Source organism: Sylvia atricapilla, chromosome 7, assembly GCF_009819655.1.
Source record: "Sylvia atricapilla isolate bSylAtr1 chromosome 7, bSylAtr1.pri, whole genome shotgun sequence".
NCBI lineage: Eukaryota > Metazoa > Chordata > Aves > Passeriformes > Sylviidae > Sylvia > Sylvia atricapilla.
In genome coordinates this window covers 15,287,490-15,315,197 of record NC_089146.1, presented here as the reverse complement: position 1 = coordinate 15,315,197, position 27,708 = coordinate 15,287,490, and the positions used below count along the sequence as shown (strand labels likewise).

General features: G+C 38.5%; 1 protein-coding gene across 5 annotated transcripts in view; it reads right to left on the bottom strand.

Annotated features, from left to right (window-relative positions):
• SESTD1 (SEC14 and spectrin domain containing 1) overlaps positions 1–26,254 on the bottom strand; it is a 50,341-nt gene extending 24,087 nt beyond the window's left edge. The window contains exons 1-7 of one of the 5 annotated variants that reach the window (XM_066322729.1): positions 26,113–26,254; positions 22,888–22,950; positions 22,087–22,189; positions 14,005–14,084; positions 10,641–10,749; positions 7,564–7,654; positions 5,461–5,574 (exon numbers count right to left, since the gene is read on the bottom strand). In XM_066322729.1, the coding sequence (XP_066178826.1) occupies positions 5,461–5,574; positions 7,564–7,654; positions 10,641–10,749; positions 14,005–14,059 (369 nt within the window). In that variant the 5' untranslated portion in view covers positions 14,060–14,084; positions 22,087–22,189; positions 22,888–22,950; positions 26,113–26,254. Of the gene's footprint in view, positions 1–5,460; positions 5,575–7,563; positions 7,655–10,640; positions 10,750–14,004; positions 14,085–22,086; positions 22,190–22,887; positions 22,951–25,797; positions 25,846–26,112 lie in introns of those variants that run through there. The other 4 variants (XM_066322724.1, XM_066322725.1, XM_066322726.1 and 1 more) reach the window with 4 other exon arrangements.
• Between the last annotated feature and the right edge of the window lie 1,454 nt (positions 26,255–27,708).

Here is a 27,708-nt window from a genome sequence, read left to right as displayed (position 1 = left end):
ATTGGGCTAGCTGCTAAAATCCTGTCTGAACTTCTCACAATATAAGCAAACATTTGAATTTTTTACTAAGTTGTGGCAGAAATGAAGGTTCCTGAAGAGAATTTAGCTCTTGCTCTAAACCTGAACTAGTGGCAGTCCTAACCTAATATCCTCAATATGCTTTAAATTAGTAAATTAGCTTTGATATTTTCTAGGTGTCAAAAGTGCAATTTGCCTCTCTGAAGCTTCAGAAATAATGTTTTAATCAGCTATTACAGATACAGGAAGTACACAGACCAAGAGCCAAAGAATAAAAAAAAAGTTTAAAAATGCAATGTGCACAATGAGAAGACACTTCTCTTTTACAGATATGAATTCTACTTCAAGCTCAGCAAACTTCTGCTGTCAGGTTCCCAAAGTGTTTCAAAATCCAAAGTAATTATCTTTGACCTTTCGTGAAAATAGGTGTCAAAACACCACATCCTAGAAAAAGTTTTCCCTTATGAATTAGTGTTTCACCCTCGCCTTTGAATTTCATCCTTCAACATATTACCACAGGTAAAGAGAAGGTAATTTACAGCTGTAAAAAACAGAAATAACCCTGTTTGCTTGCAACTGAAATGATTTTTTGATTTCCTTTTTTTTCCAAGTCAAACTATGTTGATTCCAGAAAAGGGGAGGAAAAAAAGCAGCTCTCATAATCTAAAGTAAAAGCCTTTGGACAGCAGATTATAGCTGGATGCTAAAATGAAGAGCTTACATTTCCCAAGGGAGAAACAAATAGATCTGGACAGATGGTAAAACAGGAAAAAAAAGTATAAATTATTGAATCCTTTAATCTTTGCTTCCCTTCCCACTTGATCCATCCACTTCTGACAACAGGGACAGCTAATTAGCTGACAGTGGTAGAAAGTTTCCAACACATCCTGTTTGCTACTGACCAGAGTGATGGAACCATCATCTGTACTCAGTTCTTTTAAAAACCTGGAAGACTGGCAGCAGCTCTTATCCTTGCCCTACTCTGGTCAGTAAACTCGCTCTGTACAATATTGGCCTGCTAAATCCTTGTGAAAGCCTTTAAAGAAGTAACTCAGAAAAGTGCTTTAGGAAAAGCAGAAGTGCTGTATTTTTTAACAAAATCAAAACAACCTTTGTAAAAGCTTTCAAGCAAAAGAAGAAAGACAAAACTAAAAACATGGACTGCAAACTCTTGTGCCTTAAGTGCAAAATTCTATTTCTCAGGAGTGAAAATACATGATTTTGACCCATGCATCATGTATCTTTTGTAATAAAAAAAGCTTTAAATACTATTTGCAGTAAGCTGACCTCTCTATGTCATTTGCTGTTTTCTGCAATTTTCATTGATCATCTACAAGGAGATAGAGGCAGAAGTCAAGATGAGAGAGGAATTCTAGATATTCAAGAGGACATGTAAAAGTACCCCCAAAATGTTAAGTACATCCATCTGAACTTACTTTCTCTTTTAAGGGAAGAAATGAAAAAGCTCTTTAGTACAAATGTCACAGAGTCAAACCCAGGAGCTACTGGAGAACCAGATGCTGTAAAATTTCAGTAACAAGGAGTTTTTTTCTGACGTGTGTAATATCAGAGCAGCCACACTACTGAATCTGAAAAGGAGAAGTTACTTTCCAACAGAGGGCAATACACATGTACCCTGAGAATACAAAATTTAAACAAGTGTAATCTAAATATGATCTTCATTGCCACAGAACTGTAAAGCAAAAGCTACCTCTTCCTGAGGAGAACAATCCTATTTTTTGATGCTAAATACTATTTCAATCAATTTTTTAAAATACTATTTGATTAAACACTGAGTAGCATAGGGTATTATTTGTTTAATATGGAACACTAATCTAGGCAAAGATGATTTTCTTTAACATCACACCAAGAAACGCAAGTTAAATATTTATCTGGCCAGTGCCATAGAAATCTGTCATGCCAGAAACTCAAGAGCAGTTGGCAGAACCTAGATAAACACAAGATAACCTCCACTCCCAGGAACTGCCTCCTTCACTTGTGGTTTTACCCACTCACTCACCTTACCCTCCAGGGCTCACAATAATTAGCACACTCTCATTTTTACATCCCAGAGAAGAAAAAGTAGGCAAAGATTCTTGCATTTTTCAACACACTTTTTTTTTTGTACAGAACTCAGGACATGACACAAATGCAGGTCCACATAGACAATTACATGCCCCAGATCCACATGGAGAATTCCTTGATTTGTCCGAGAACCCACTGCCTCCCATATTAAAATAGCAACAGAGATGCATAGAGATGAAAAGAGATGCAGTTAAGTAAACAATTTTGACTGGAACTCCTAGATGCCTTTTTAGGAAAGTCTATGGAAGTTACAAATTCTGGTGCCTCAGTCTTAAGAGACAGAATTGAAAATGGACAGAAATGAAGTACTTCCTACAAAGTGTTATTCATTCTTTATTTTTTGGAGCAATACTCATTAGCATCATTCTTAAAAGGTAAATTAGAGACTTGAGATTTTCCAGAGCAGATGCTGCAGATAAATTATCATAAGAAATTTCTGAGACTCTTTACTAGAGAGTTAGAGCTGTCAGCTGCTACAGTAGAAGTGTGAAGCATTTAGAACTACTCAGACCTTGGACTTCAGGATTATAAAGATCCTTATGTGATATGCTCTAATTGTTTCAACTAATTCATGGTAGCTTGCCACATGATTTTTCCTTTCTGTTATTCCTTTTTTTCTTTTAATGTACTTGATTTCTTTTCTCCAAATCCTAAATGAGCTTTTAAAATTTTGCTCCCTTATTTCCACAAGGATAACAGTAAGCAAGTCCAAGTGTTCTAATGTGCTAGAAATGCTCCTCTTCTTTCCTACTCCTGACAAACTGATTTTCAAAGTACTAATCTAATACCAAATCAGGCTCGGAAATGTTTTTTCCTCCAAGTTTCTTAAATGAGTAGGTGTGCGAAATAACCCCACCAATCTATAGGCAATTTTGCATTGTGTACAGATTTGTACATTTCTTCTATTTTTATGGTAATTTTTTTCTTCCAGTTATGCTCATTCACATAAGAAAAGCTCACGCTCAAATACAACACACTATGTCTACTAAAAGAGTGATTTGTTTCACATTACCATGCAGAGTATATTAATAAAAAAGCAATAAGCACCACCTCCCAACACTAAAACACAGCAGTTTTTATACTCAAACCCTGTTCCTCAATCTTTTAAAATGTTAACAGTATTAAATATTACAGTGTCATATATGCCACATTTCAGCTGAAAGACAGCTTCATAACAATTAAGAAAACACTCCTCTTATGAAGCATGGCACAGGACCAGATAAAACTGCTTCAATTAACACATGAACTGGTTGCTAATAATGAGGAGGAATGAAGTTACAGAGGAAAGTTTTGCTGGAGGACAAATGGGAATTGTCCTGAGGCAGGTCCAAAACTAACACTGATACTAACCAGAAGTAAAGATATGAACTTTTACTCTGCTGAATCAGCCCACCTCTTTGTACTTATCCACCCAATACTGTTTGATCTCAGTTCCCACATTTACTTTCAGTGCTTTGCAACTCATCAGCACCACATCTCACTCTGAAGAAGAGGATCTCTTTGAACAGAAAGGAAGACACTGTGATTAATGGCTTCATATGTTAATATTAAGCAAGGTATTAAGAACAGATCAGGTAGTAGGAAATAGGAGGTAGATGTGATACCCCATTAGAAATCACAGTTACACAGCATTTACTTCAAGTAAAATGAAATTGCATCCAAGTGAATAAAACATTTTCATATTTTAATTAAAATTTTTCGTTAATAATTATTTCACTGCTGCAAAACCAATCGTGAATTTTACTAGTAGTTACACAAATCTAACCTGTAATCTAAAACACGAGCTGGGTGTTGTTTGTTTTTACTGCCAGTAATGCAAAATTATGCAGCTGTAGATTTGTGCAGGAGTTGGAGCCTTCCATAGCCTTATCAGTGCTCTGCACTCATATTTGGAATTGAGGAAAGACATACTCCTGTCTCTGACACAAATATTTGGAATGCAGAGAAGGTGGGTCATTTTTACTGAAACAGTTTTCCTGACTGCAACCAAGTAACAGAAACCAAAAGGTTTTGTTACATAATTCCAGCCAGCTATGCCAACATGATTACTAGCACAGAATATGCTTTACAAAATTAATAAGATTATTAAATTAAAGTATTATAATTTAATGACAATTAGCCAAACCTTAAAGCAAAACAAAAGATCCCTTTATTATCAGTCATGTAAAATTAGCCCTGCTCTGTTGATACGTTTTCTGTAGGCTTTCTGCTTATTTGTCTAAAAATGCATCTTAGCTGAGTCATGTTAAAGAAAAACCCAGGAAGAATCTTCTAGAAGGACTAACTCCCAAACTAGCAACAGCATCATATATATACTAACAACTGCTATGTCACATACTTTTATATCACAACTTCAAACTCTTCCTGAACCTATCCAACAACTTTATTTACAGGACTCTAGCTGGGAAAAGAGAGCCTAGATCGCACAGTAGGAACTTCTAAAGAGGGGCTCTGCCTTTATTACTGCTGCTCTCTGGGCTCTGATATTTACCATATGTTGTGAAAGATCTGTGTGAAACTGAATATTGCAAACTTTAGTCACTTTCTAACCAGCAGGTCTTAAGTAATATTTTTGAGTGCAGATGGTTAGTTCAGAGGCCTTAAATTCTCATCTCGGATGTGACTCCAAACAATATGCTAGTATATAAAAGTAGGCATCACCACGTTCATGTTTTTGATTACGGACACCATGACTGGGCTGCATGCTACGTGTCTGTTGTAGTTCAAACAAGATTAACTTAAAAAAATCAGTGGAAAGTTTGATGACACAGATATTTCCTAAAAAAACAGGGAAAATTGAGGTTTCCATTAACCTCCCAGACAGAGATAACAAGGGTACTGCTAACATTATTGTGTAGTCTCTTGTACAAACTCTGCCTCACAGCACAGAACAGTGTCAGCTTGTATTTGGCATGGGATCTATAACCTGTTCCTGATGTCAGAAAACTCACAAAATGAAAGAAGATGCATGCAATACCAACAAGATATTTGTCAGAATGGTTACAGCTGATAGAGTGACTCCATACATCATGTATCTCTACAGCCTATTAGAGACATCATGAAAAATTTCACACTAAATTCTGTACAACAGTTTCTGATTCAAAACATCCATAATATGTATCAAATAGTTTTATTTTCTTGCTAAGCAAAGAATAAAATGCCACACATTTCTAAGTATAACAATATTAAATGAAGAAATTGTCATTAAAAATTGAAAAAGTTAAAAAGCCACAGTGTTTTCTTAAGGTTATCCACAAAGCATCTGGAATATAGTTATTTTAAAGACCCTGTAGTTGTCATCCAATTATACCAGTATTTCAGAACCAGTATTTTTGACTTACGTAGACAAAAACATACCTCAAATCCAAGTCTATCTTTCTCTTTCCAAAAGCAGAAATGTGTAACCTTCTTATCCCAAAATTCATCTGGCTTTACTACACAAACAAGTGACACCTCAGCTGGAACAACATTCTGTAAAACAAATGAAAAAATAAATAAAACCTTCAAGATTAAAGCTTCATTTACCACAGAATTGAATTCCACTGAAATTTCATCATCTATGCAAGAATGTAAAAACTGCAGTCAGAAACTGAAGTCTACTTCATCTACATCACATATTTGCCCCATCCTGCTTTGTAACATTGTACAAGATTCCACAGCACATCGTGTCAAAACTGAAAAGAAAATATAACCTCTTTACTCCCAGTCCTAAGGACAAACAATTAGTCTGTGCTATGTTAGTACAGAAAAATGAACTATTAGCTAGACTTAATTCAATTTATGGCATTTCATGAAAAAGAAGAAAAAAGCTTAAAAACAAAGCTTTCCACTAAAAGCTTCTAGGTTATTTTCTATGTAGAAGGAAACAACAAACATAAATTTAGGAAAAAATGGTGTATTTGTAATCATATCACATGTCAAGACTATATCCTACACTTTTTTAGTACATACTAGTTAGACTGAAATGAAAAGGTTGAATATTGACATTTTAACATATTAATTCATTAAAATACTCCCAGGAAAACATTTCTCAGACTAAATCAGTAATTTCATCTACTAAGTTGATTTTATGATGTCATACTGAATGTAGATCAAGGAACAAAGACTTTTGATTACTCTAAACTCATCAGCTATAACAATAAGTAAAAGTTAATCAGAGTAGTGACATAAAGGTGACACAACCCATGGAATTTCTCTTTAAATACCTAATTTTAGTCATGAAATTTTAATTCAAAAGAAAAAAATCAGCAACAAACCCCACCAATTCATTCCTGCACCATTTTAACAAACATGCAAAAACTATTTACAAGTAAGCAATATTTGGAATACAGAAGTGTTTTTGAGAACTACATATGATGAAGCAGACAGAAATCTCATGTGATCTACACATCAATTCACATAGGAAAATCATCTTTATTGCTTCCTTCTCAAACTCAAGACATGGATGTGCCACCAATGCTTCTGCAAGCCTTGTAAAGGCAGGATGAGAGCTGCCAGGGAAATACGAGTGTGGGCAAAGAGCTGACCTTCCCCACCAGTTGCAGTTCCCACTGAACCTCTCAACCTCACACAGTGGCTGAAGCAAAACCCAGTCAAGATCATAATCTGAACACAGGGAATTCAAATACTGTAATTCTATTAATAGGAAAACCATCTTAGTCAAGAACAGATGAAAGACACCTTGACACAGACTTCAAGACCCAGCAGCAACAGTGACCCAGCAGGACAAAAAAAAAAAAAAAATCGTATTTGACACACTTTCTGAGGCTTCATCCAAGTCTGAGAGGAAAATTGCTCTGATAAAGAGGAATCTGTGCAGTAAGAAAGACAGTTGTCCAAGTGCTCTAATGTGCTAGAAATGCTGTATCTCACATTTTATTTGACCACTGAGACCAGAAAATAATCTATACTGATCAGCAGTAAAATAAGACTCTATTTGTAAGCTCACAGTTCTGAAGATTTAAAATAATTTTTTTTTAGAATTTTTTTATTGGAAATTGTCACTTTTCCTCTTCTCCTCCTTTTTGAAGTATGCAGAACATAATTTGTGATTGGAACTATGATCCACAGCTAAGTCAGCTATATCCTACTGCAAAGGAAACCAGATAGTACAGCACATACTGCACCAAAACCTGGCTCAGCTGTGGTATCTGTGTAACCTGCACGACTGCACACATTCCTACTGCTCAGAGCTGGTGATGCCAGGAGCATATTTCTGTACTTTTTAAACTAAAACTCCATTTTAGAAAAAGGTCTACAACTGTGTGTTCTCAGCATATAAAGAATTTGCCTCTCACTTGAATGAGCTGTGGCATCTGCTCTTCAGAATTCTTTCCCGCTGAACAGAACTCAGCACAGAACCACATTTTAAGGAAATTACTGTCTCTACAATAACATGGCCACTGGGTTCACATCCATAAAACTGATCAGTCAACTCTAAATGTAAAAATATTTATTTACCTGGAGCATTAACACAACAGTCTTTACCACGTTCCACTGAGATTTTCTGCCATCCACTATCACAGTGAATCCTCGAGCTTTACATTTCTCACTAAAAGAAAAAAACACTTAGAAAAACATAGAATTCACTCTAACAAGCGTCATATCATGACAGCTTTGGATATCAAGTCTCCTGTAAAATACAGCTACACAGCTTTTCTCTTTATAAAAGCACTCTCTTATAAACCTTTAAGTTTACTAATTTTATAAAATTTTAATGCTCCAGCATATCATTAGATATTACAAACTACAATTTTTCAGTAGCACTTAAGTATCTCTTCACAGAGATTAAAAGTATTTATTTAAACTGTGGAAACTATGAAAAGGTCTCATAACCATTAACTTGACAAAATCCTGAGAAGAGAGATCAATTTACTGTGTCATAAGGAAGACAAATGGATGTCAGTTTTCACAAGGAGCATCCAGAAGAGGACTTGCAAGTCCTCAAGATCCCATGGTTTAACATTAGTTACCACACTAGATAACATGCCCCAGGTTGAAATGCTTGTGTTGGCAAAGTTATAAGCAAATAAAATCCATGACATTTATGTGAGGTAGGAAAGCATTATGTCATCTTTCCCAAATACGCAATTACAAAACAAAGCTACTTCTGTGATCTCCTGAGCTTACAAAAAAACAAGGCATGCAACAGTAAGCATTATGTTTCACAACAAGAAATTAACTGTTATTTATTTCGTGTTTAAGCTGAGCTTCATCAGGTATGGGTGGAAGGCAAATTCATCTTGGAGCTCAAAAGAATAAAACACCAGAAGAAAAAAGGCACTTTATTAGCCTATTTAGGAAAAAAATAATTAAACTTAGCTGTTTAAACAGTCCATGAATGCTTTTTGGTCTTAAGGAACCTCTAAGATCACACATAAGATTTTTCTGGAAGCAGTCTGAACATTCAAGCTTCATGAGTGCAATTTACAATCCAAACCAACACAAAAGGCACAATACTATTGCTTTTAAGAATAAGGTGAAGAGTGTTACTACAGCATCCTGAGACATGACTTCCTCAGGCTCACTGGAATCAAGCAGTATCAGCATCCGCCCCTCTATTACTAACCCTATTAAAACCTCCCAAACCCAACAACCAATCAAATTCAGAAGTGACCTACCACTTCTAAAAAGTTTAGCCAATACAAATGTTTGCATTTAAGTTAAAATAAAAAGTAAAAAGCTTTGTGATTTGAGCCACGATAGAGAGAATACAACAAAGGAAGCAAACTTTTGTATGAACAGACAACATAACATTGCCACTTTTATTCTTCTTCAGTTCTGAACAGACCTCTTCAGAATCCGAGAATTTTAAATACCATCAAAGCAAGGCATAACAGTAGACTTCAACAGTAGGAGTAAGTCTGAAATTTTAGAATGGCTTTACACACATATTCGAAAGAAATTCTTCTACCCAAGGCACTTTAAGCAGTTATGCCTCTCAAATTTTGGACACAGCCAGCAATCCGCACCAGACTGCAGATCTCAATCCTGTTTTAGTTACATAATATATCATGCACACAACTGAACTAAAAGTCAAACATATTATGTTACCTCACATATAGAACTTTGGGAAAAAAGTAGTATTAATGTTGCCTGGACTGCTATTTGGTTTGGAACAATATCCCTTCCCTCAGCCTTATTTTTCCCAAACACTGTTCAGCAAGTCTTTCCAGAACAGAGAAGAGAAGCGCTTAGCCAAAGTTTGCATTTCCCACTGAAAAACAACATGCGAACCAAAACGACAATGAGTTTTCCATATTGCCACCATAGCAGAGAGGTCATTTTTTCCACAACTGACACAGAGCATTAAATGTGGGAACACTGACTTCACTTTCAAACAGATTTCCCAGTTTCTACTAAGTACAAAGAGCACTTTGGTTCAGCTTTTAGACAGTTATTGTTACACTAATATATGTAAAGACATACATCAGGATGAGACTGTGGAATAATTAATGCTTACTAGAACAAGAATGCCTGCATCTGTTCCATAAATACAGCCAAGTCCTTAAGTCAATGACAGGACCTGTGTCTGTGACCATTTGGTGTTTTATCACTCTACAAAAGACAACAAGCTGCTTGAAAACCCTAAAGCTTACACAACTAAAATGTTGTGCAGCATTCTCATATACCTACTGATGTTTTGTTTTTTAAATAATTTGAATTTATTCTTTGCTTCTCTCTCACCAATCATGATTTTTTTAAAGTCTTCTCTACCACAAAAACCCTAACATTGGATCCTTTAACTGTGTTTTATAAACATTTATAGATTACAATATGCAAAGTACACTGGATATTTTTAGTTATGCCATTGTTGCTCTGTTCCCAGAAGAGAAATTTGAAAATATACAAATGTAAACATTTATCTGAGAGGCTCCTCCACTTTATAAAGCAGTGGCACAACAAGAGAAAAAAAAATACTATAAAGATCGATTCCTGGATCTTAAGAAAATAGAAATGCAGGTTACTAAGCCAGGACAAAAACTGTCAGTATAAGCTGGCAGTGGCACATGCACAGACCTCGAACAACAATGATTTTACAGCAAGCCATGGATGACAGGATACTCAACTTGTCAGGCAGCACATTCAAGCAGTACCACAAGCTGCTCATAACTTCAGTAAGACTGTATATTTTTCAACCAAGCACACTTCTAAACTGGAGCCCTACAAGCTACAAAGCTTAGGCACATAGCACAGGAAGGGCAATGCTGTCCTTGCAAGCTTGGGAGTTTGATTGGAATGGCTCATTAATTTACTTAGCAATTTAAGTGCATTGTCATTAAAAAGAAATTATGAAAAAAGCTATCCCAAGAAAGGAGAACATAAGGACATAAAAGGACACAGACAAGCCTTAGTACATATCCCTTAGCTTATTGGGATGCGTTTCTAACTGAGACAATATCAAATTTTAAATCAACGTTTACATAGAATTAATTTGGTAAAGAAGAGCAAATAAAATTAAAAACAATGGAAAGATATCTTTTGCAACTGGGAAAAAAGTAAAACACGGGCTCTGAACAGAACGCCTTCCAAATCACCTTGGTATACTCAGAAGATAGTCTAGTGTGACACTCAGCTCATCCATACTCGTCTGTTCAAGGCATAATGGAATCGTCAGAATGAGGCCACTTCTTCTGTCCTTCCCTCCTGTTTCAGAAAGAAAAAGTAATTACAAAGCTAATGTGATGAGGTTTAAGCTGAAGAAATACTTTGCAGTTAAGTTGTCTCAAACTTCATCATAAAAGCAATCTTCTAAAGTTGCTATGAAAACCTCAACTGACATTTCAGCTCTCAGTTGTGAGGGTTCACTGACCACATGGATATTTAAAACATCACCAAGGCATCAGAGCATAGCCCACATCCACAGCTATCACAATTTTTCATCTAATATTTTCAATATAAACAACACAAATCAAGTGTTCCAGAAGCATTATTTTTTCATTTTTTAGATTATATCATTAAAAAGCAACTCCTAGACCTTCTACACTACCAGCCTGTCAGAAACCGAGTCCACTCCCAAGCTGAGAATGTACCCAGAAGCTCCAACTGGAGCTCCTAGAAAAGCAGGACTTTTCTAGCCCAGCTGACTAGAGGAGGATCTCGTACCACGCAGGCTGCCCATAGCACATAGCCTAAACTGGCAGCTCCTTCAAACACAGAACAAGTTCGGGACCTACTTACAAACAGGGAACAGGCACCTCATGATTAAGATACACATTTCCAACCACTTCCCTTAATCTTCACCTGTATTTTCAAACCTTTCTGCTAAAACTTACACAAACAATATTAGAAACAGTAAATTTTAATATATTATCTATTTTATTAAGGAAAAAACCACAACCACAACACATTAAGCACATGTAGGAGTCAATTACTAAACAATCTTCTCTGTATTTTAGAAAAACTGTACAAAGACATCTATAAGCACAGGTTGATTTGGGTGAAAATTAAGCAAAGTAAATTTCCATAGCCTGAAAAAGAACATCTTTATTCTCAAACTGTTATTCACATAGCTAAAGCAATTAAATTACGCTTTTGCATAATTTTTCTTCAGTACATCTGAAGCTCCAGCTAATCTGTACGAACAAATTTTTACAGAACAGTAACAGCTATGCAGAAATAAGAAAAGGCACAAGCACAGTAATGCTTGCAGACTCATACACATATGTTGACATAATTTTATAAGAATTCTCCCCATCCACGAGGTGCATGCAAGATAATGAACACTGTTTACACAACATACGTTAGAATCTTAATTTCAACAGGCCTTTTCCCCTTGTTTCCAAAGCTGTGTACACTCTCTAAATTTGGAGTTTTAAAGATCCACTGATACATAGATATTTTCCACATTTCTGTAAAGGACCTACTGCTTTCAGCAGTCCACTGCAGTAGTTGTGTTCCCCTCCCTTCCTATCCTTTGTGAGACAATTGTTGCTGGAAAACAGCAACACAGTTTTTAATATCTGTATTTCTAAACTGAAGCATTGAAGACTGGTGCTGTCTGAGAAAGTACAAATAGACAGATGCTTCTAGAAGAAACAATCTAAAGCAACAGTTATTTACAGACTTTCCACCCTTCTGTTTCTGAATGGCAGAAAGCCTGAAAATTGGAGTGAGGAAGCAAAGAAAAAGGAAAAATGCTTGAATTTAAACAGTTGTTACTGAACTGACTAAACAAAACACAACCCAAATCCCAGAAATATAATCTCTTGACATTTCAAAAAAAGATCACAATAATTATCCAAATTATTATTTCATGACAAATCATCTTGTCTAACAACTGACAGGTTTTTCCCCAAGCTTGTAAACACTGCTAAGGAAAGCAACTGAGAGCACCACAAAAGGAGGAAGAAAAAGGAAAAATAAAAAAAGAAACTTCATTGATCTTGCAGCAAGTGGTTGTTCAATGCTTTTTGTTGTCTTAGGAGCCAGCCTTTTCTTCTATGCTACGTGTGATGACTCATCAACATTAAAGTCACACCAACCATGGATTTCAATTAGAAACCACTGTTTTGCTTCCAGAAAAAAGGCAGGATCAATGTTATTTGTACTAATTTAACTCAAAAATGACATCAGACAAAGAAACACTGCAGGACACTTTCCTAAAATACTATTTTTCTGAGTATATGTTTTTAATCATTAATGAAACTATATGGAGTAAAACTGATGTAAAGATTGATGAACTGATTTGTGTCTGTCAAGTTACTTTACTTATACTGAAGAACACTAAAAAATCCTGCTGCATTCAAGCTTTGCCATTCATTAAATTAAAGCACGCATTAATACTAATCAATTCAAAAATGATCAAGCCTACTTAGAAATACAAAGGTCCAAAATGATTCCTAGCATTTAAAATTCCACTCAGAAAATTACTTTCCACTAAGAATGTCTGGTTTTGAAACGGATCAGGCAGCTTTAATAGCAATTTGAAAATGCACTCTAGTTAATGAGAACATCCCCCTGCAATATAATGCTGAACAACCAACTCACTACACATCTGCTGTTACTGTGGAAGAACTGTCCCAGGCTTTAGCAGGAGCTGAGTTTTAGGGGTTTGATTGTTTGTTTTTAAAAAGGAATTGTTAGATTTGCAATTGATGGAGACAGTGGGCAAATTCAAAGCAAAATAAATTCTATTAACAAAAAGAGCACATTTCACCACTCAGGTGAGTGGAGCAGGCTAAACTAGACTAGCTAAAAACATAAACTAAAATAAACTATGCCAGAAGAATATTTATGGCAACACTTGTCAATTTTTGAAGTTGACATGTGTTCTGTAAGTTACCTACCTACACTGGATCAGACAATCAAACACCAAGAACTAACACAGCTATCTACAACAGCATTGAAACCAGCAAGACAGTGTCATTCACCCTTTGAAGCGTTCCTTCCCCCCTTTTTTTTTTTCTGGCAGAGGGAAGAGAAAAATTTACCTTCAACATAAGAATCAGGAAGTTTGAATAAATACAATGATAATTAGTCTTCCCGGAATTAGCTAATCATCAAACTGATGCAATGCATGGCTAATTCTGTTTCCATGTGGTTTTGTGTTGGAGAAAAGACAGCTGAAAAGGAAATAATTTTCTACAGAAGATCCTGAAAATATTCACTCTGTTTTTCTAAAACTAAAAAACTAAAAAGTCAAACCAGCAAGGACTATTTTTGGATGTCTGTTAAATCATCAGTCTCTAACACACAGACTGAAGCTTCTTAAAAACCAAGTCCTAAACACTAACGGCCTTGCTACTAGACAAAGGTTACCAGAGATTCTTTTGGAATATGATAAAACACTAAACAACAACATATTTTTGTTAAATACATCGAGCAAATATAAATAACCAACTTAAATATCCCATCCAACTTATGCAGGGTGGAATCAGTTGAGGAAAACTGAAATTGTACCTGAAAGAAATGCCAATTTTTTCTTCAGAATGGGTAATATTACTGAGGCTTCCATTCTACTTCAGATACTTTTCGCAGCTCTGAAACACAAGAAGTTGAAGTTGTCAAGCATGGGAAATCAGTTACGCTGTTTCACAGTGTTACACTTCAGTACTCTTCTAAAGGAAGAACAGAACACTGTAACCAAAATCTAAAATACTGTAAAAACGTAAGAAAAAACATCATGGTAGGCACTTATCCATACAAATATTTAATTAAAGATTAAATTTAATTTTTTTCCCTCGTTGGGGGGGGGGAATAAACAGCCCAACCACAAAAACCAAAGCAGAATCTCAACCAAAGACAACAAGATAATTTATATAAAATCCCATTTCCCAACCCTAATAAACTACAATTAATTTACAGGTACGTTATCTGTTTGCTCATTCAGACATAAAACAAGTACAAATAAGATCGTGCTTTTGCACAGTCTGTCTGGTATTACCAAGAATATAATAATTATTTAAGTATGTTATGCTACATTTTCTGTCAGGACACTGCCATTACCCTGCCATTAGCCAGGCTTCAGTTGAAGAAAAACATCCAACAGCCTCAATAACTATGTCCTGTCTCTAATCTATACCTGGAAATGCTCCTATTTCTTTTGCCTCCTCCTTACCCTCATGCAAATTTAATTGCATTGTGAACTGCAATTCACCGTGATGAATTTTTTGCTTCACTGACAAGTGCACAGGATGCCTGAACTGCAACCTCCTCTGCCAGCCTACACAAAGTAGGGACTGGCACCTGCTCATGACTTTCTGAGGTTCTACTTCCACAGATCAATCCATGTAATCAAAAAACTTAATTCTGCTCAGAAATACATAGAAATTCAGAAATTCAAGATATGTGCCAATATTCAGTCAAAATAAAAACAGACCAAAATTGATTTTTTTTTTGCGTTTCATTCCAGGCCCAGGGCTTTGGACTGCAACCTGGATTCTCCATCTGGATGCTTCAGAATGCACACACAGAGAACTTTTTCCTTGGCACGGGGAAAGTTAACTGAATAAAAACTATAAACCACTTAGGAAAAAAAAAAAAAAAAAAGAAAATCCAAAAAATCCAGAGAAATCCAAATAGCCTGAGGTAAAATAGTTATGCCTTTTCATGTCAAAACAATAAGCTTCATAGCAAAAAACAAAAAAGAACTATCATATTATTATTTTAAAAAAACCCCAACATTTCAACAGCTTTTTATCACCTCTTCCTGTTCCAGTGTGTAATGCGTCACAATGTTCATTCCCATCTCTTATCCCAAAATCTCCATATTGAAGTGTAATTTTTGCCAGTTATATAAAATTCAGACTTCATGTATTACAGAAGAAAACAAACAACTTTAAGTTGTCTCAGGAAACTGAGTCCCATAACAGCCTGCACTTTGAACGACTACTCCAAAAAGCATCCTATTAAAGCTCCCTGCATGTTTTAGACAAAGATTTGTATTTATTTGTTGCATAAAACAGAAAATTCAAGAATTACTCAGGCAGTCATTTTTGTCTCTCAAACCACCCTGTGTAAGCTTTTTAACTTAGGCAGTTCTCTTTATTTTCCTTTTTTCAAGATATGGAACACATACCTGAATATTTTTTCCCCTCCTCCCCGAGTTACATTTCCAAATTATTACAAATGCCTCTTTATTATAATCAATGAATGAAGTTCAAACCTACACACACTTCATTATCTTCGTACTTTCACACAGGAACAAAAGTCTGCATCAGCTTACTGACTCTGGGGAACATGTTTCTCTGCTGTTCTGAAAAGACCTATTTATTTAATATGAAAGCATCGCTTGGCTTTCTGCCACAGTAGTGGCACTGTCCATGGATCAAAATAGTTCCTTTATTCAGTATTTCCTGGAACCAATGGAAGTATTCTGTTCGGTGTGGAGGGAGGTGAGTCAGACCAGTTAGAACTGCTGATAATTCCACCTAGCCTTTGTTCCACAAACTCCTGAAGTTTACAATTACCTCTCTTCTGTGAGAGCTTTGATAGCTTTCATCTAGAAGAAAACCCTCACCAGAGCAGGTGAACATACCAGTAAAAAAAAATCTTCACATTTAAAAAACAGGCTCAGCAGCCTTCTCTATTGTTGACATCCAAAGAGCCTCAGGTTGAATTAAGCAAAACGTCTTTTTTTAATATTGGAAAGTGAAACCATTTCAAGAAAGCTGGCATCTACTTTCCAATGGGAGCTACTACAGGTGTTTTAAAAGGTACACTGCTTTGTACCCTTGCAATGTATTAGGCCTACAAAATATATGTCAAGTCTTCAATTTGTTGGAGGAAGACAAAATGACATGCTCTTAAAATTTTCCATCAAGCTATCAATTTAGCACGAGGAAAGAATGATTTGTTGCTCAATACTCTACTACTATTTAGCTGAGAGAAACAGATTCAGTGTCTATTTATCAATAAAAACCCCATTTGGTTTCATTAAACACAGAAAAGCTACAGAAAAAAACAAAAGCACTGACGAGAAGAGATTTCATGTGAGGAAAGTTAAATACTTCAGGAAGCTGCATTTTATCACTTCCAAATCAGAAGACATAACTTTTATAAGCTGAAATGTTACAGATATGCAACAAATAAAGAGGTTAAATTTGTTTGCTGAATTTCATAAACAATCTAGAGTGCTGTATGCCCACCTAGAATCTACTTTGCCAAAATACTATAAACTGAACTGTAGAACTTGTTCTTTTATTTAACATGTTTCCTGGACACATTCAATACACTCTGAAGAACCTCACTGAATTTGTTTAGAATAAAATAGGCTTTCAGGTTATTAAATCAATGTCAGTCTGTATTCACTGTGTTCATTCTTTTGAAGATTTCCACAAGAAGGTGGCAACACTAAATTCGCTTATTTGTATTTAAAACCTAAATACTTGAAGGCATTCCAGTGAAACAGAAAACTCTTCCGATCCCCTTAACAAGCAGAAACTAATACTATTTGTGGAGAAAATTCTCTTACATACAAACATGAAGTATGTATACATTAAGGAAAGAATGGGAAACAGCAAACAAATAGTTCAAAAAAATTACAGAACAGGTAAAAATGCAAACAATATTGCAGGCTGCGCTCCAATGTGAAATCAAATCACAGCTTGGTAGGCTGCATCATCTATCACTTCTAGAGTCTGGAATTACTGTAAATTACAATGCTTTACTCCACACATCCAAGATTTTGCAAGCTCTCTCAAAAACAAACAAACAAAACCAAAACCCAACCAAAAAGGCAAAGAAGCAAGCCAAAAATCAAAAAACCCTCACACACAATAAGTACTATGCGTAATTCATTAAAGCACAAAATTTCTGATGAATGGAAATTATTGCCTGCATTTTGTGCTACCCACATTGTCACTGAATTAAAAAAAATTAAATAATAACCAATGTCCAGACACTGTTTAAAGCCATTGTAAAAGTCTATTAGAGACAGAAGAGGGACTGGTTGACTAGACAACTGGAAGTAAGGTGTCAGAGAAAAGCTGTCCTGCAAGTAACAGGTGTTTTCTTTCCAAGCAACCCAGGAGAAACCACTGCTCCAAAGCATTAACAACCAAAACAAATCCAGACTTAATGAGAATTAGTGTTAACATGTTTATTCATGTTTGTTAGACCTGAAACCTTTAATACTCTCTGTACATGGTTCAAGGTCTTGAAAGGGGTTAGTCTGCACACGAGTATCTGTTGCAAGATACAAAGAACGAGTTCTTTCTTCATTCCTTTAGCATGTAGCTCACAAGACATGTAGCTGGTCTGTTAAGGAACACAAGTAAGGACCACAGGACTACAAGTAAGAAAAAAAGAATCTGGTTTCTATTCCCTGTTCTGCTATGAAATATACATATGGCTTTCAGCAAGTCATTTATCCTTTTTAGTCTCCATTCAGTTCCTCCATTTAATTCTCTTTTTACAAGGGTATTGTGATGTTTAATTCATTAATGTTTTTGAAGACTTGAGAGATTAGAAGGAGCTCCACAAATCGGCCTATAAATAACCAAGGAGCAGATGGGAAGCTATGTTCAAAACTGCAGCAGCTTGCAAGTCCAGGCAGAAACAATAGCACAAATAACAATAGACATTCTGAAGTACCAAAGGAAAAAAGCCTCAAATCATATAGAATGAAAACACTTTTTCTTTTAGATTAACTTCTGAATTGCAGATCTTCAAAACTAACATCTTCATTCTCTGAAGCCAGCATGCAGGCCTTTTCAGACACTAACTTCAACCCACAAAGCATTACCCTCTTTTTCCCTGAATCGGCTTGAAACAAGTTCACCTGCTCCACATAAATAGAATCCACGTGTAAAAGACAGGGAAAAAGCTGAGTATCACAATTATCTGTGTAGATTATTATTTCACCTTCCTTTAAAGCTATATTAAAGGATGTCATCTCTCCCACAGCAAAGCCGTACAAAGAGAGAACAAATGAAGGTGTCTCCAGGGCTGATGCCCCAGGGTAATCTGAGAAGCACAAACCTGCCCCAAAAATAGAGGAAGGCTGTAAATATTTATTAGTTAACGCTGTCTTCAATTAAAAAGCACCTGGAAATTGGCTACTCAGCTGGACAGTTTCAAAATAACAATAAAACCTGACAGATGAACATCAGCTTATGTATGCAAATGCAGCATTTGGTTTTTATTCTTTAAGATATTATGAGCAGCACTAATAAATATTTAATATTAAAGCCCTCAGAAGAAAAGCTAACTCCAGATATTTAAGAAAGATCAAATAAAAGTCTTTTTCTTTTTCAATCACTTTCATATTTTTAGGTTTTTTACTACCTGTAAAAACCATCCAGAAAAAGCCCACGGAAGCTTTATACTATGTCTGAAGTTGTACATTAACAAAAGTATTCCTGATCGTCTGTATCCTGCTAATTCACACTAAAAAAGTCAGGAAATAAAAAACACAGACTAATTTAATGAGTGTATAAGCTTCTTCAATTTTAAAGCAATATGCAACCATACAATGCCATTTCCATTACATGTGCACTGTTAGTACACTAACTCAGCAACTTGCCATGGCAGTTCAATGGACATACTGAAAATGTGCTCTGACTCGGGTTAAAGCTGAGGTTAACAGTGTGCTAGGCCATGATCCAAAAGCACACTGTCACAGCCACAACAAATTTAAGCTTGGAAAAATTCCAATTCCACTCCATTTTCAGCGGAAGGTTCAAATCTTAACTTGTCTTTTAACTAAAGTTAATAATAGAATTCAGAACTGACTGTTAACTACTTCCTCTATTTAACCCATCTTCCATATTCATTTACCACTCCTTTTTAATCCCCCAACATTCTGTGAAAAGTGAAATAAAAGACAAGCAACAAAAGGAAGTGATGAGCAGTATAATGAATAGCAAACCAGCAAATGGAGAACAGGTGAGTAAGAGGTTATGCCATCTGAGATGAAAAAGTCATTGTGTGTCTGAGTTTTAACTTTGATCACAGTCAACTATTCATTTCACACAAAGGCAGAGCTTTTCCTCAGACTTCAAGCAAGTGCCAGAGGGAAAGAAAGGAAGAGGACCAAGTACAGAAACAATGCAACCAGGATGCACAATAACACCTGCATGTACAGCTGTGAGACACAATTCCAACACCTCAGACTTTCCATAACACAAGGCCAACCACAGGATCCTGTGCAGCAACGCTCTCAAAGAACAGCACTCCTTGAACTCACTGGCCATGAGTCCAAGATCAAGCAAACTTGCCCAACCCAAAGGAACACATGCAGACATTCATAACGATGCTGCAACATGTGACATCAAAGATGACACAAAGAGTTTTCTACCCTTTCCAGCCTCAGTCCAAGCCAAACACATGATCTACACCAAGTTATAGCAGCTTTCAGGCCTCTTTAATCTAGAATAGAGAAAATAAGCCACGGGTTTTGGATGCATCTGCATATTCCCTTTTGTGCAACATTCCTACCAATTTTTGCCATTCTCTCACATACAGTGAGAGACATCATTTACTTTCCTGTAGAACCCCACAGCTCACCCACCAGCATCAGAGGCCAGTCTACCTCAACCCTCCTTACCTTACAACAGGCAGCCAAACCAGCAGAAGTTGCAGTCATCTGGTACAATCCCCAGCCACTTAACACTATCAAGTGACCACAGAATACATAAAATTATGCAAGTTGAGAGGCTGCTTCTTCCACTGCTTTTTACATAGCAATATGTCAATTGAAATGCTATGTTCAAAGCACAGCTGAGACATTTTCTCTTCCTCATAACACTGTGCTAAAACTCATTAAAAGAAAATTCTCATTTTCAGGTCTTAAAATTTTCCTTAGTCAGAAGTCACATGGAAATAGAACTGAATCACATGGATTGCAAATTTTACCACAGAAATAATTTGTGAGGTTAGGAGGAAGAAAAATAACCTACAGATAGTCCTCTCCTAGGTCCTTCTTCTCAAAAAAAAAAAAAAAAACAAAACCCCAAAACAAACAAACAAAAAAAACCTCGACAAACAAAACTAACATACAAATCACAAGTGCTTGGAAAAATATACCTTATCATCAGCTCTTCAAGGAACTCTGCAAAACCAGTTTGTGATGAAATATCAGAAAGCTCCAATGCATTTTGTACTTCATAAAATGAACTAGGACAGTGGGTAGAATGAGGTTGGACAATCCAGGCCATGAGCAGCCAAGTCAAAAGACAAACAGCTGTACTGATGAGTGCAACTGCTGGCACTCTGGAACAAATGAAAAACACTTTCCTCTGGGGTGCAAGATTAGAACTTCTTGTTCTTTTTGCAACACTTATATAAGGAAACAATCTTACCACCTCATAACAATACACATATTTGGCATTGGTTACAAGTGCATGTGGCTCAGGGCCTCAGGATTCAATTCCCAGCTCAGTACAGTGACACTCCACTGAGTGGAAGCAAAAAGAAATGCTTTCCTACACCAAAAGCCATCTTGTGCAGCAGACACAAAAGCAGTCATGCATTTGGAATGGTGAAAACTGACCAAAACAAGATGACAATGAAAAAGAGGGGTAATAAAATGTCTGTTTACAAATCCCTAAAACTCTGGGTTTGCTACCTGACCAGAAAGTTACCAGCTCAGGAGTGTCATTTTGTGTGGATCTTGAAACACCCTCACCAATTTCCTCTGTCTTAAAAAAAAAAAAAAAAAATACTGTTGTCTGTTCCTCCATTCTCACTGCACAATACACAAAGCATCCATGATAAGGGTAATAATAAAAATCCCTTCACACAGAAATGAGTAACTTGAAAATTTTGCTAATGTTAACCAAACATGAAAGCACAAGAGACTGAAATATTTTAGAACTGGTAAATAAATACCTTGGTCACATAATTCAGAAATCCACTACTTCACTGGTCTACAAAGCAAAAATAATTATCTAAGATGTCCCTAAATTAGTGGGTGCAGGAGAAATAAATTTTAACTTTCATGGATGCCTTCAGTTCTTTACTCAGATTAAAAAAATCTGAGCATTATTTCAACTGCAAATCAAATTAAATCAGCCAGAGCAAACACCTGCAGTAATCACAGCACCCTTCCCCCTTCAAAATAAAACATGTAGCTTTCCACTACCAACACATAAATCAATAAATAAACGGTCACATGCTTAGGAGAACATAAAATCAAGCTCTCTAAGCTGCTCCCTGGAACATCCTGCATAGATACAACACTCATACATTTTCCAATTATACTATTTTCTAGGGTCAAGTGAGAATGCAAAATGAAAGAATTAGCAAACAGAACACCAGCAGAGAGAAAACAGACAACCCACACTGAGGTCTCAAATTCAGCCATAGATATCATTTAGTGACCAAAACATCAAGCTGACATCAAACCCATTTATCTTATTCTTCAAACACATTTTTGGCATTCCTTGGCCTGGTCAACACTTATCCTTCATAATACCTCACTAACACATCTCAAATACAGCTCTGCCAACATAATAGGAATTTATCTTGGCTCTGAATTCTCACATACCTACTACATCTATCTCCCTTGAATTATTGTTTCTGCAAAGCCCTAAGTCATACCTTCATCTCCTCTTAACTACTGTAATTTCCTTCTTAATGGGTTCTTTATATCCCAGCATTCCAAACTTCAGCTTGTCCAAAATGCAGCAGCTCATCTTCTCACCTGGAAACAGGAAAACAACACTCCAGATTGGTTTTCACTTGCTTCCTTGTTGAATTTAGTATCTGCTGTAAGGTTATCCTCACTTCAAAAATCTCTCACTCTTATTTAGTCTGAAAAGCAAAAAGCTTTGCCAACACACTTTTCTACTTGCTCAATCAAGGTTCTCAAGTCTCTGATTTATCTTCCAGCACAAGCTTATCAGCACCATCAGAGCAGCAACAATTACTTTGATGCTATTAAAACTTCTTTCCTTACTCTCTCCCACTACCACAGAACCATCTTAAAAATAGAATTCACTTATCTCCAGTCTTATGCTTAAACACCCTCTAACACATCTGCAGCCACTCCTCTCCTTGTGAGACACTACCACTATGTGAGACACAGTAACACAAGCTGCACTGTGAACTGCATGGCCAAACAACATAATGTAGCGTAAATATCAGTTTTGTTTACGTTATAGTGCCGTTTAAAGACATTTTATTAGTCACAAAATGAAAACAAATAAAGCAGTTAAAGAAGGCATGAATTAAAGCCTAAGTAAGTTTTTACATAACCAACTGCAAATATGTTGTTCTAGTATATTTTTATGAACAAAGATGTTGTTCAGTATATTCATCAATATCAAAGTTTCATAACAACCAAATATAATGTGTGAAAATTATAAAGGTTTATTTTCGGAAGAGACCTAGCTTACTTACCATTGGTACTGGAATGCAAAACTGTCTGCTAGGGTTACAAGTTTGAGCTCCAGATCCCGGGTTCTGTAAATTTAAATGAAAAAGTATTTGACCATATTTTTTGATTTTGCTACTCAAGCTAAAACTTTATTTCTTTGGAGGTTGAAAGTAAGAGTTCCGTACAGAGCCACACGATAGGGGAGTCAACATTTCCGTTGTATATTCACAAATACTAGTACGCTAAGCATTTGAGTTTAGTGGGACAGCAGGAATCTGCACTTTCTACCAAAACATATGGTAGGCATCAACATTGTTTATAGTTAGCAGGCAATGCTCCTGAGGCAGCACCGGAAGCAGCGGGAAAGTAACAAGAACCAGAGTCCCTGAAGTATGCTTTCAATCAGAGGTAACCTACACAGAGTTGTAGGCTAAATTGAAAATACAACAGCATTAGTAATTTTTTATTTTTTTTTTTTTTGTGGAGAGGAAGAAGGTATTCCTACAAAGGTACTCACTGCAATAAAATTTAAAAAGTCAAAGCATAACTCGAGTAAGAAAATATAAATAGTCCCCCTTTGTATTAGAAGATACAGAATTAACATATAAGCATCAAACCTTAAACCTCAGCAAATGTTGCAAGGCTGGCACAAAACCTTGTAACTTGATCAATTTCCACCCATGAAACAAAACCCAGCAACAAAACACTGAAAGTTCAAATCAGTGTACACCGTGTAAAAGGCAAAGTCAAGATAACAAACACACTTCACTGGTTTTACAGTAATTCTGACAGATCAGTCATTACTAATACTAACAGTCATCAGTAACCTAACTCACAGTAAATTTTAAATTAAAAACACCCTTCTATTAATGGGAGTTTTCTAGTCAGCCTCAAAAAGATGGGAGAAAAGGCAAGAGGACACACCTACAGATTGGGACAGCTTAAGTACTGACACACTTGAAATCCTGCAATATCATTTCCAGGGTAGGCTCTGCCTTCTTTACCAGAAGCTGCCTATTGAAAGTGTTCTGTATTTCCCCACCCATCATCACTGGGGAATAAAGGTGTTCCTCTTTATAATTTATTCCTAAAGATTTTAGCAGTTAGGTAGTATTGTATTAAAGTTCTTACAGAAACTCCACTGGTTTCCCTTCCTACTGCCAACTCTACAACATCCAACTGAAACTGAGCTGAATTTGACCTGACTCCTTCATTTTGTTGACAGAAAATGACAAAACTATGTAAATTTCCCGTTTACATAAGCTTTACTGAGAAATCCAAATCCATAGCCAATGTAGAATTACAGCATACAACTCGATGAGACATCACACCAGTTTTTCTTACACTTAATATTCTTATAAGAAATTTAAAAATACATCTATTTCCTTCTCTTAAATTGTATTTCTAGGAAAACTGATGTAACCAATCAATTAAACTTCAAACAAAATATCATCCATCTATTAGCACACTATTCCAGGAAAAACAGTCAGCTGAGATGATTTTACAGGACACTTCAAGCAGCAATCTACGACATAAAGAATCGTGCAAAATCCTAAAATCCACCCCTAAAACCACACTGTAATTACTCTTAGGTTTGGTGGAAGATTTTCACAAAATTACAGGATTATTAAGATTGGAAGGGACCTCTGGAGATCATCTATTTGAACGGTTCTAATGGGACCTCACTGGGACACATTCCAATGTGTAAGTGCTGGGGGTGACCCAGCCTAGGCAGGGGGTTTGGATGTCTCCAGAGAGGAAGACTCCACAATCTCCTGGAGCAGCCTGTTCCAGTGCTCTGTCTCGTTGCTTTTCTCCTGAAAGAGCAAGGCATGACCAGCATCTCACCAAGCCACAGGCCTCTGAGCAAGCTTCGATTCTATTCTGTAGTCCACCTTCCCCCTTTTCTCTCCTAAGTTTCTGCTTGGTACAGACAATGCTATTAGGACTATAAATGCTCGCATTCAGATAAAGGAGAACGCTTATCAGGACAGTAATTAATAACTATCAGTAATCCTATATTGTAGATACAGTATCCATTATTTACAATACACTGAATCTTAGCAGGAAATGTCACAGAAGGGAAAAAAGGGGGAAAAACCCAGTACTTCCTCATCACAGTGAATTTTAGTGCAGGAACAAAGTCAAGATCCAATTGTGAGGACACTGCAGACACCGCAATACTAAAAATGGAGAGGACCAATATTTCCCTTGGGATACAGAAAGATGAGAGAGCAACAGACAAAAGCATCTATTAATATATATCCACATACACCTCATTAATTTTGTTCATTAAAAAACTTATAGAAAGTCAAAAAAATAAAGAACCACTCTCCTCTAATTGTTTCCACTCTTGCTTCCATACACTCGTTTAAATTCTTTAATAAAAACAGTGCTTTAGAGCATCGCCTTCGTACAATTGCCTGGCCATAAACCTCTTCTAGGGGATAGCAGGGGACAGTACAATTATGGGGCAAAAGGCAAAACTGCTGGACAACAGACCTGTCAAATATCAAAGAAAGGGTAACCACAGCTATGAGCAACCACGTCTTCAGCAGTGAATCAGCTTCCCGACCAGACAGCGCTTCCAGAAAGCCGGGAGCGCCCGACGCCGCGGCAATGACACGGCCGTGACTCGTCCCCAGCCCGCCGCCGGACTGACCGCCGGCCACGCACCGCCAAAATGCCCGCCGGGAGCCGAGCGGCCCCGCAAGCCGGGGAGCCGGCCCCCGCCCCGCCTGGCTCCCCTTGCCCGAACCCCTCTCCTTGCCCGCCGGGCCTGCCGCGACACCCTCGGCGGGGCCGGCCGGGAGGGGCGGCCGTCCTCCCGCACAAAGGCAAAAGCTCCGCCGGCGGCGGCCGCTCGGGAGCCCCCCTGGGAAGCCCCTCCGCCGCCACCGCGTCTGCAGCGGCGGCACGAACAATGCCCGAACCTGTTGCGCGGGTTCCCCTGGGCCGCGCCGACCCGCCGTGCCCCCGGCCAGCGAGCGGCCGGCGGCACCCACCGCGGGGCAGCGGGCCGGGCGAGGGGCGAGCTGGCAGCCGGGGCTGCTCTGCGGCACGGCCCCGCCGCCGCCGCCTCGGCGGAGCCGGAGCCGCCGCCGCACGGCAGAGCGGAGCGGAGCGGAACGGAGCGCCCCACGGCGCCGCCGCCGCCCGGGAACAAAGCACGGCCAGGCCGCAGGGCCCGCGCCGCCCTCCGCGGGGCCGGGGCCGGGGCAGAGCCGCTCCGGAGCGCGGGGACTTACCCGATGCGGCGCTGCGGGTGCCCGGGCTGGGAGGACGCGGGGCGGAGCCCGGACCCGCCCGCTCCGGCCGGGCTGCGGCGGCTAACCTCGGCCGCCTCGCACCGCCTCGCTCGCCCGGCAGCAGCCCCTGGGGACGGGGGCGGCTCCGACCCCTCCTCCGTCGGCAAGGAGACGGCGAGCGCCGGCCGCGGGCGGACCCACCCCGCTCCGCCGCCCGGGCTCGGCGCCGCCCCCGCCCGCGGAGCCGCCGTGCCGCCCGCCCGCCCCTCGCGGAGCCGCCGCGGCCGCTCGCCCCGCCCCGCCGGAGACAATGCGGCCGTGCCCCGCGCTGCGCCCGCAGGCCGCGGCCGCTCCCGGCCCGGGCCCCCGCACACACGGAGGGTCCTGATAAACACCCCGCGTGGGACGAGCGGGCGGTGCGTCGGACCGCGGAGTTTGTAGCGCTGGGAGCCGCGTTAAGATAACAGTACTCTCGCTGTGCGTGCTGAACCGAGCCCAGCGGCTCCCAGGTGAACGCTGGGAGTGCCTCGGGCAGGTGTCGGCTGCCCGCCGGGCTCTTCGCCACCAGCGTTTCATAATATCGCAGAATATCTCGAGTTGGAAGGGAGCCATGAGGATCATTGAGTCCAATTCAGCACTGACGTTTATTTTGTTTCGCCTCCGATGGCAGATAATAACCCATTGTCTGTCTTAGCTCCTGGACAAGCACCCTAAAACTCTGTCATGCCAAGATCAAAATAATAGAAGCAAAAATGCAGAAAGAAATGCTGTGAAGAAAGCTGGCTTGGACACTTGCCTTGCACTCAGCCTAACCACTTTAGGACAGGTTGCAATCTTAAATTTCCTAGCTGAAGACATTAGGTGACCTAACAGCCCTTTAAAAAATTGGCTTCTGCAAACTCTGTGTTAACCATAATTTTGCTCCTGGTTTTTCCAGAGCAGTTGAATGTAATTTACTGAATCTCATTCCGAGTATGAAAGCTGTCTCACAGAGGCTGCAACTGCTCAACACAAGAGTTTGCAGAGCGGCCTCTGTTCCCCGCCTTTCCTGGTTTGCTGTGCAGTCAACATCGGCTGCAGCCATCGCCCTCACCTTCCCCATCGGGGCACGCCTGTGGTACTGACCTCATCCCTGGCCTCTGCTAGCTCAGAAAGCTGTCCCTCTCTCAGCAACACCACCCACTGGGCATGCAAGAGCTAAAGATACTGTCATTCAGATTTTCAGATGAGGAATATCAGCCAAGGCCTGCCAGCCTTGAGAACATACGGCCTCTGTTGGGCCTTTCTTTCCTGGGAGAATACTTAAAACAGCAGCAGCAAAGAGAGAGGAAGAGCAAAATTACTTCCTTCACAATCTGTAGAGATAAACCAATATAAATGATCAGCTTCCCATCAAAAGTAATTGCTGTAGAGAACCAAATTAATTATTTTAACCTTATTAAAAGAGGAAAACTTTAGCAATATTTTAAGTGTGTCACTAATTATTTAAGAATGTGCCAGATAGATAGAACTTTTAGAGCACTCTTCTATGTTTATGCTTATTGCATACTTGTGGGCAAAAGGTGAGAGAATAGAAGCTTTCACTATTCATCGATT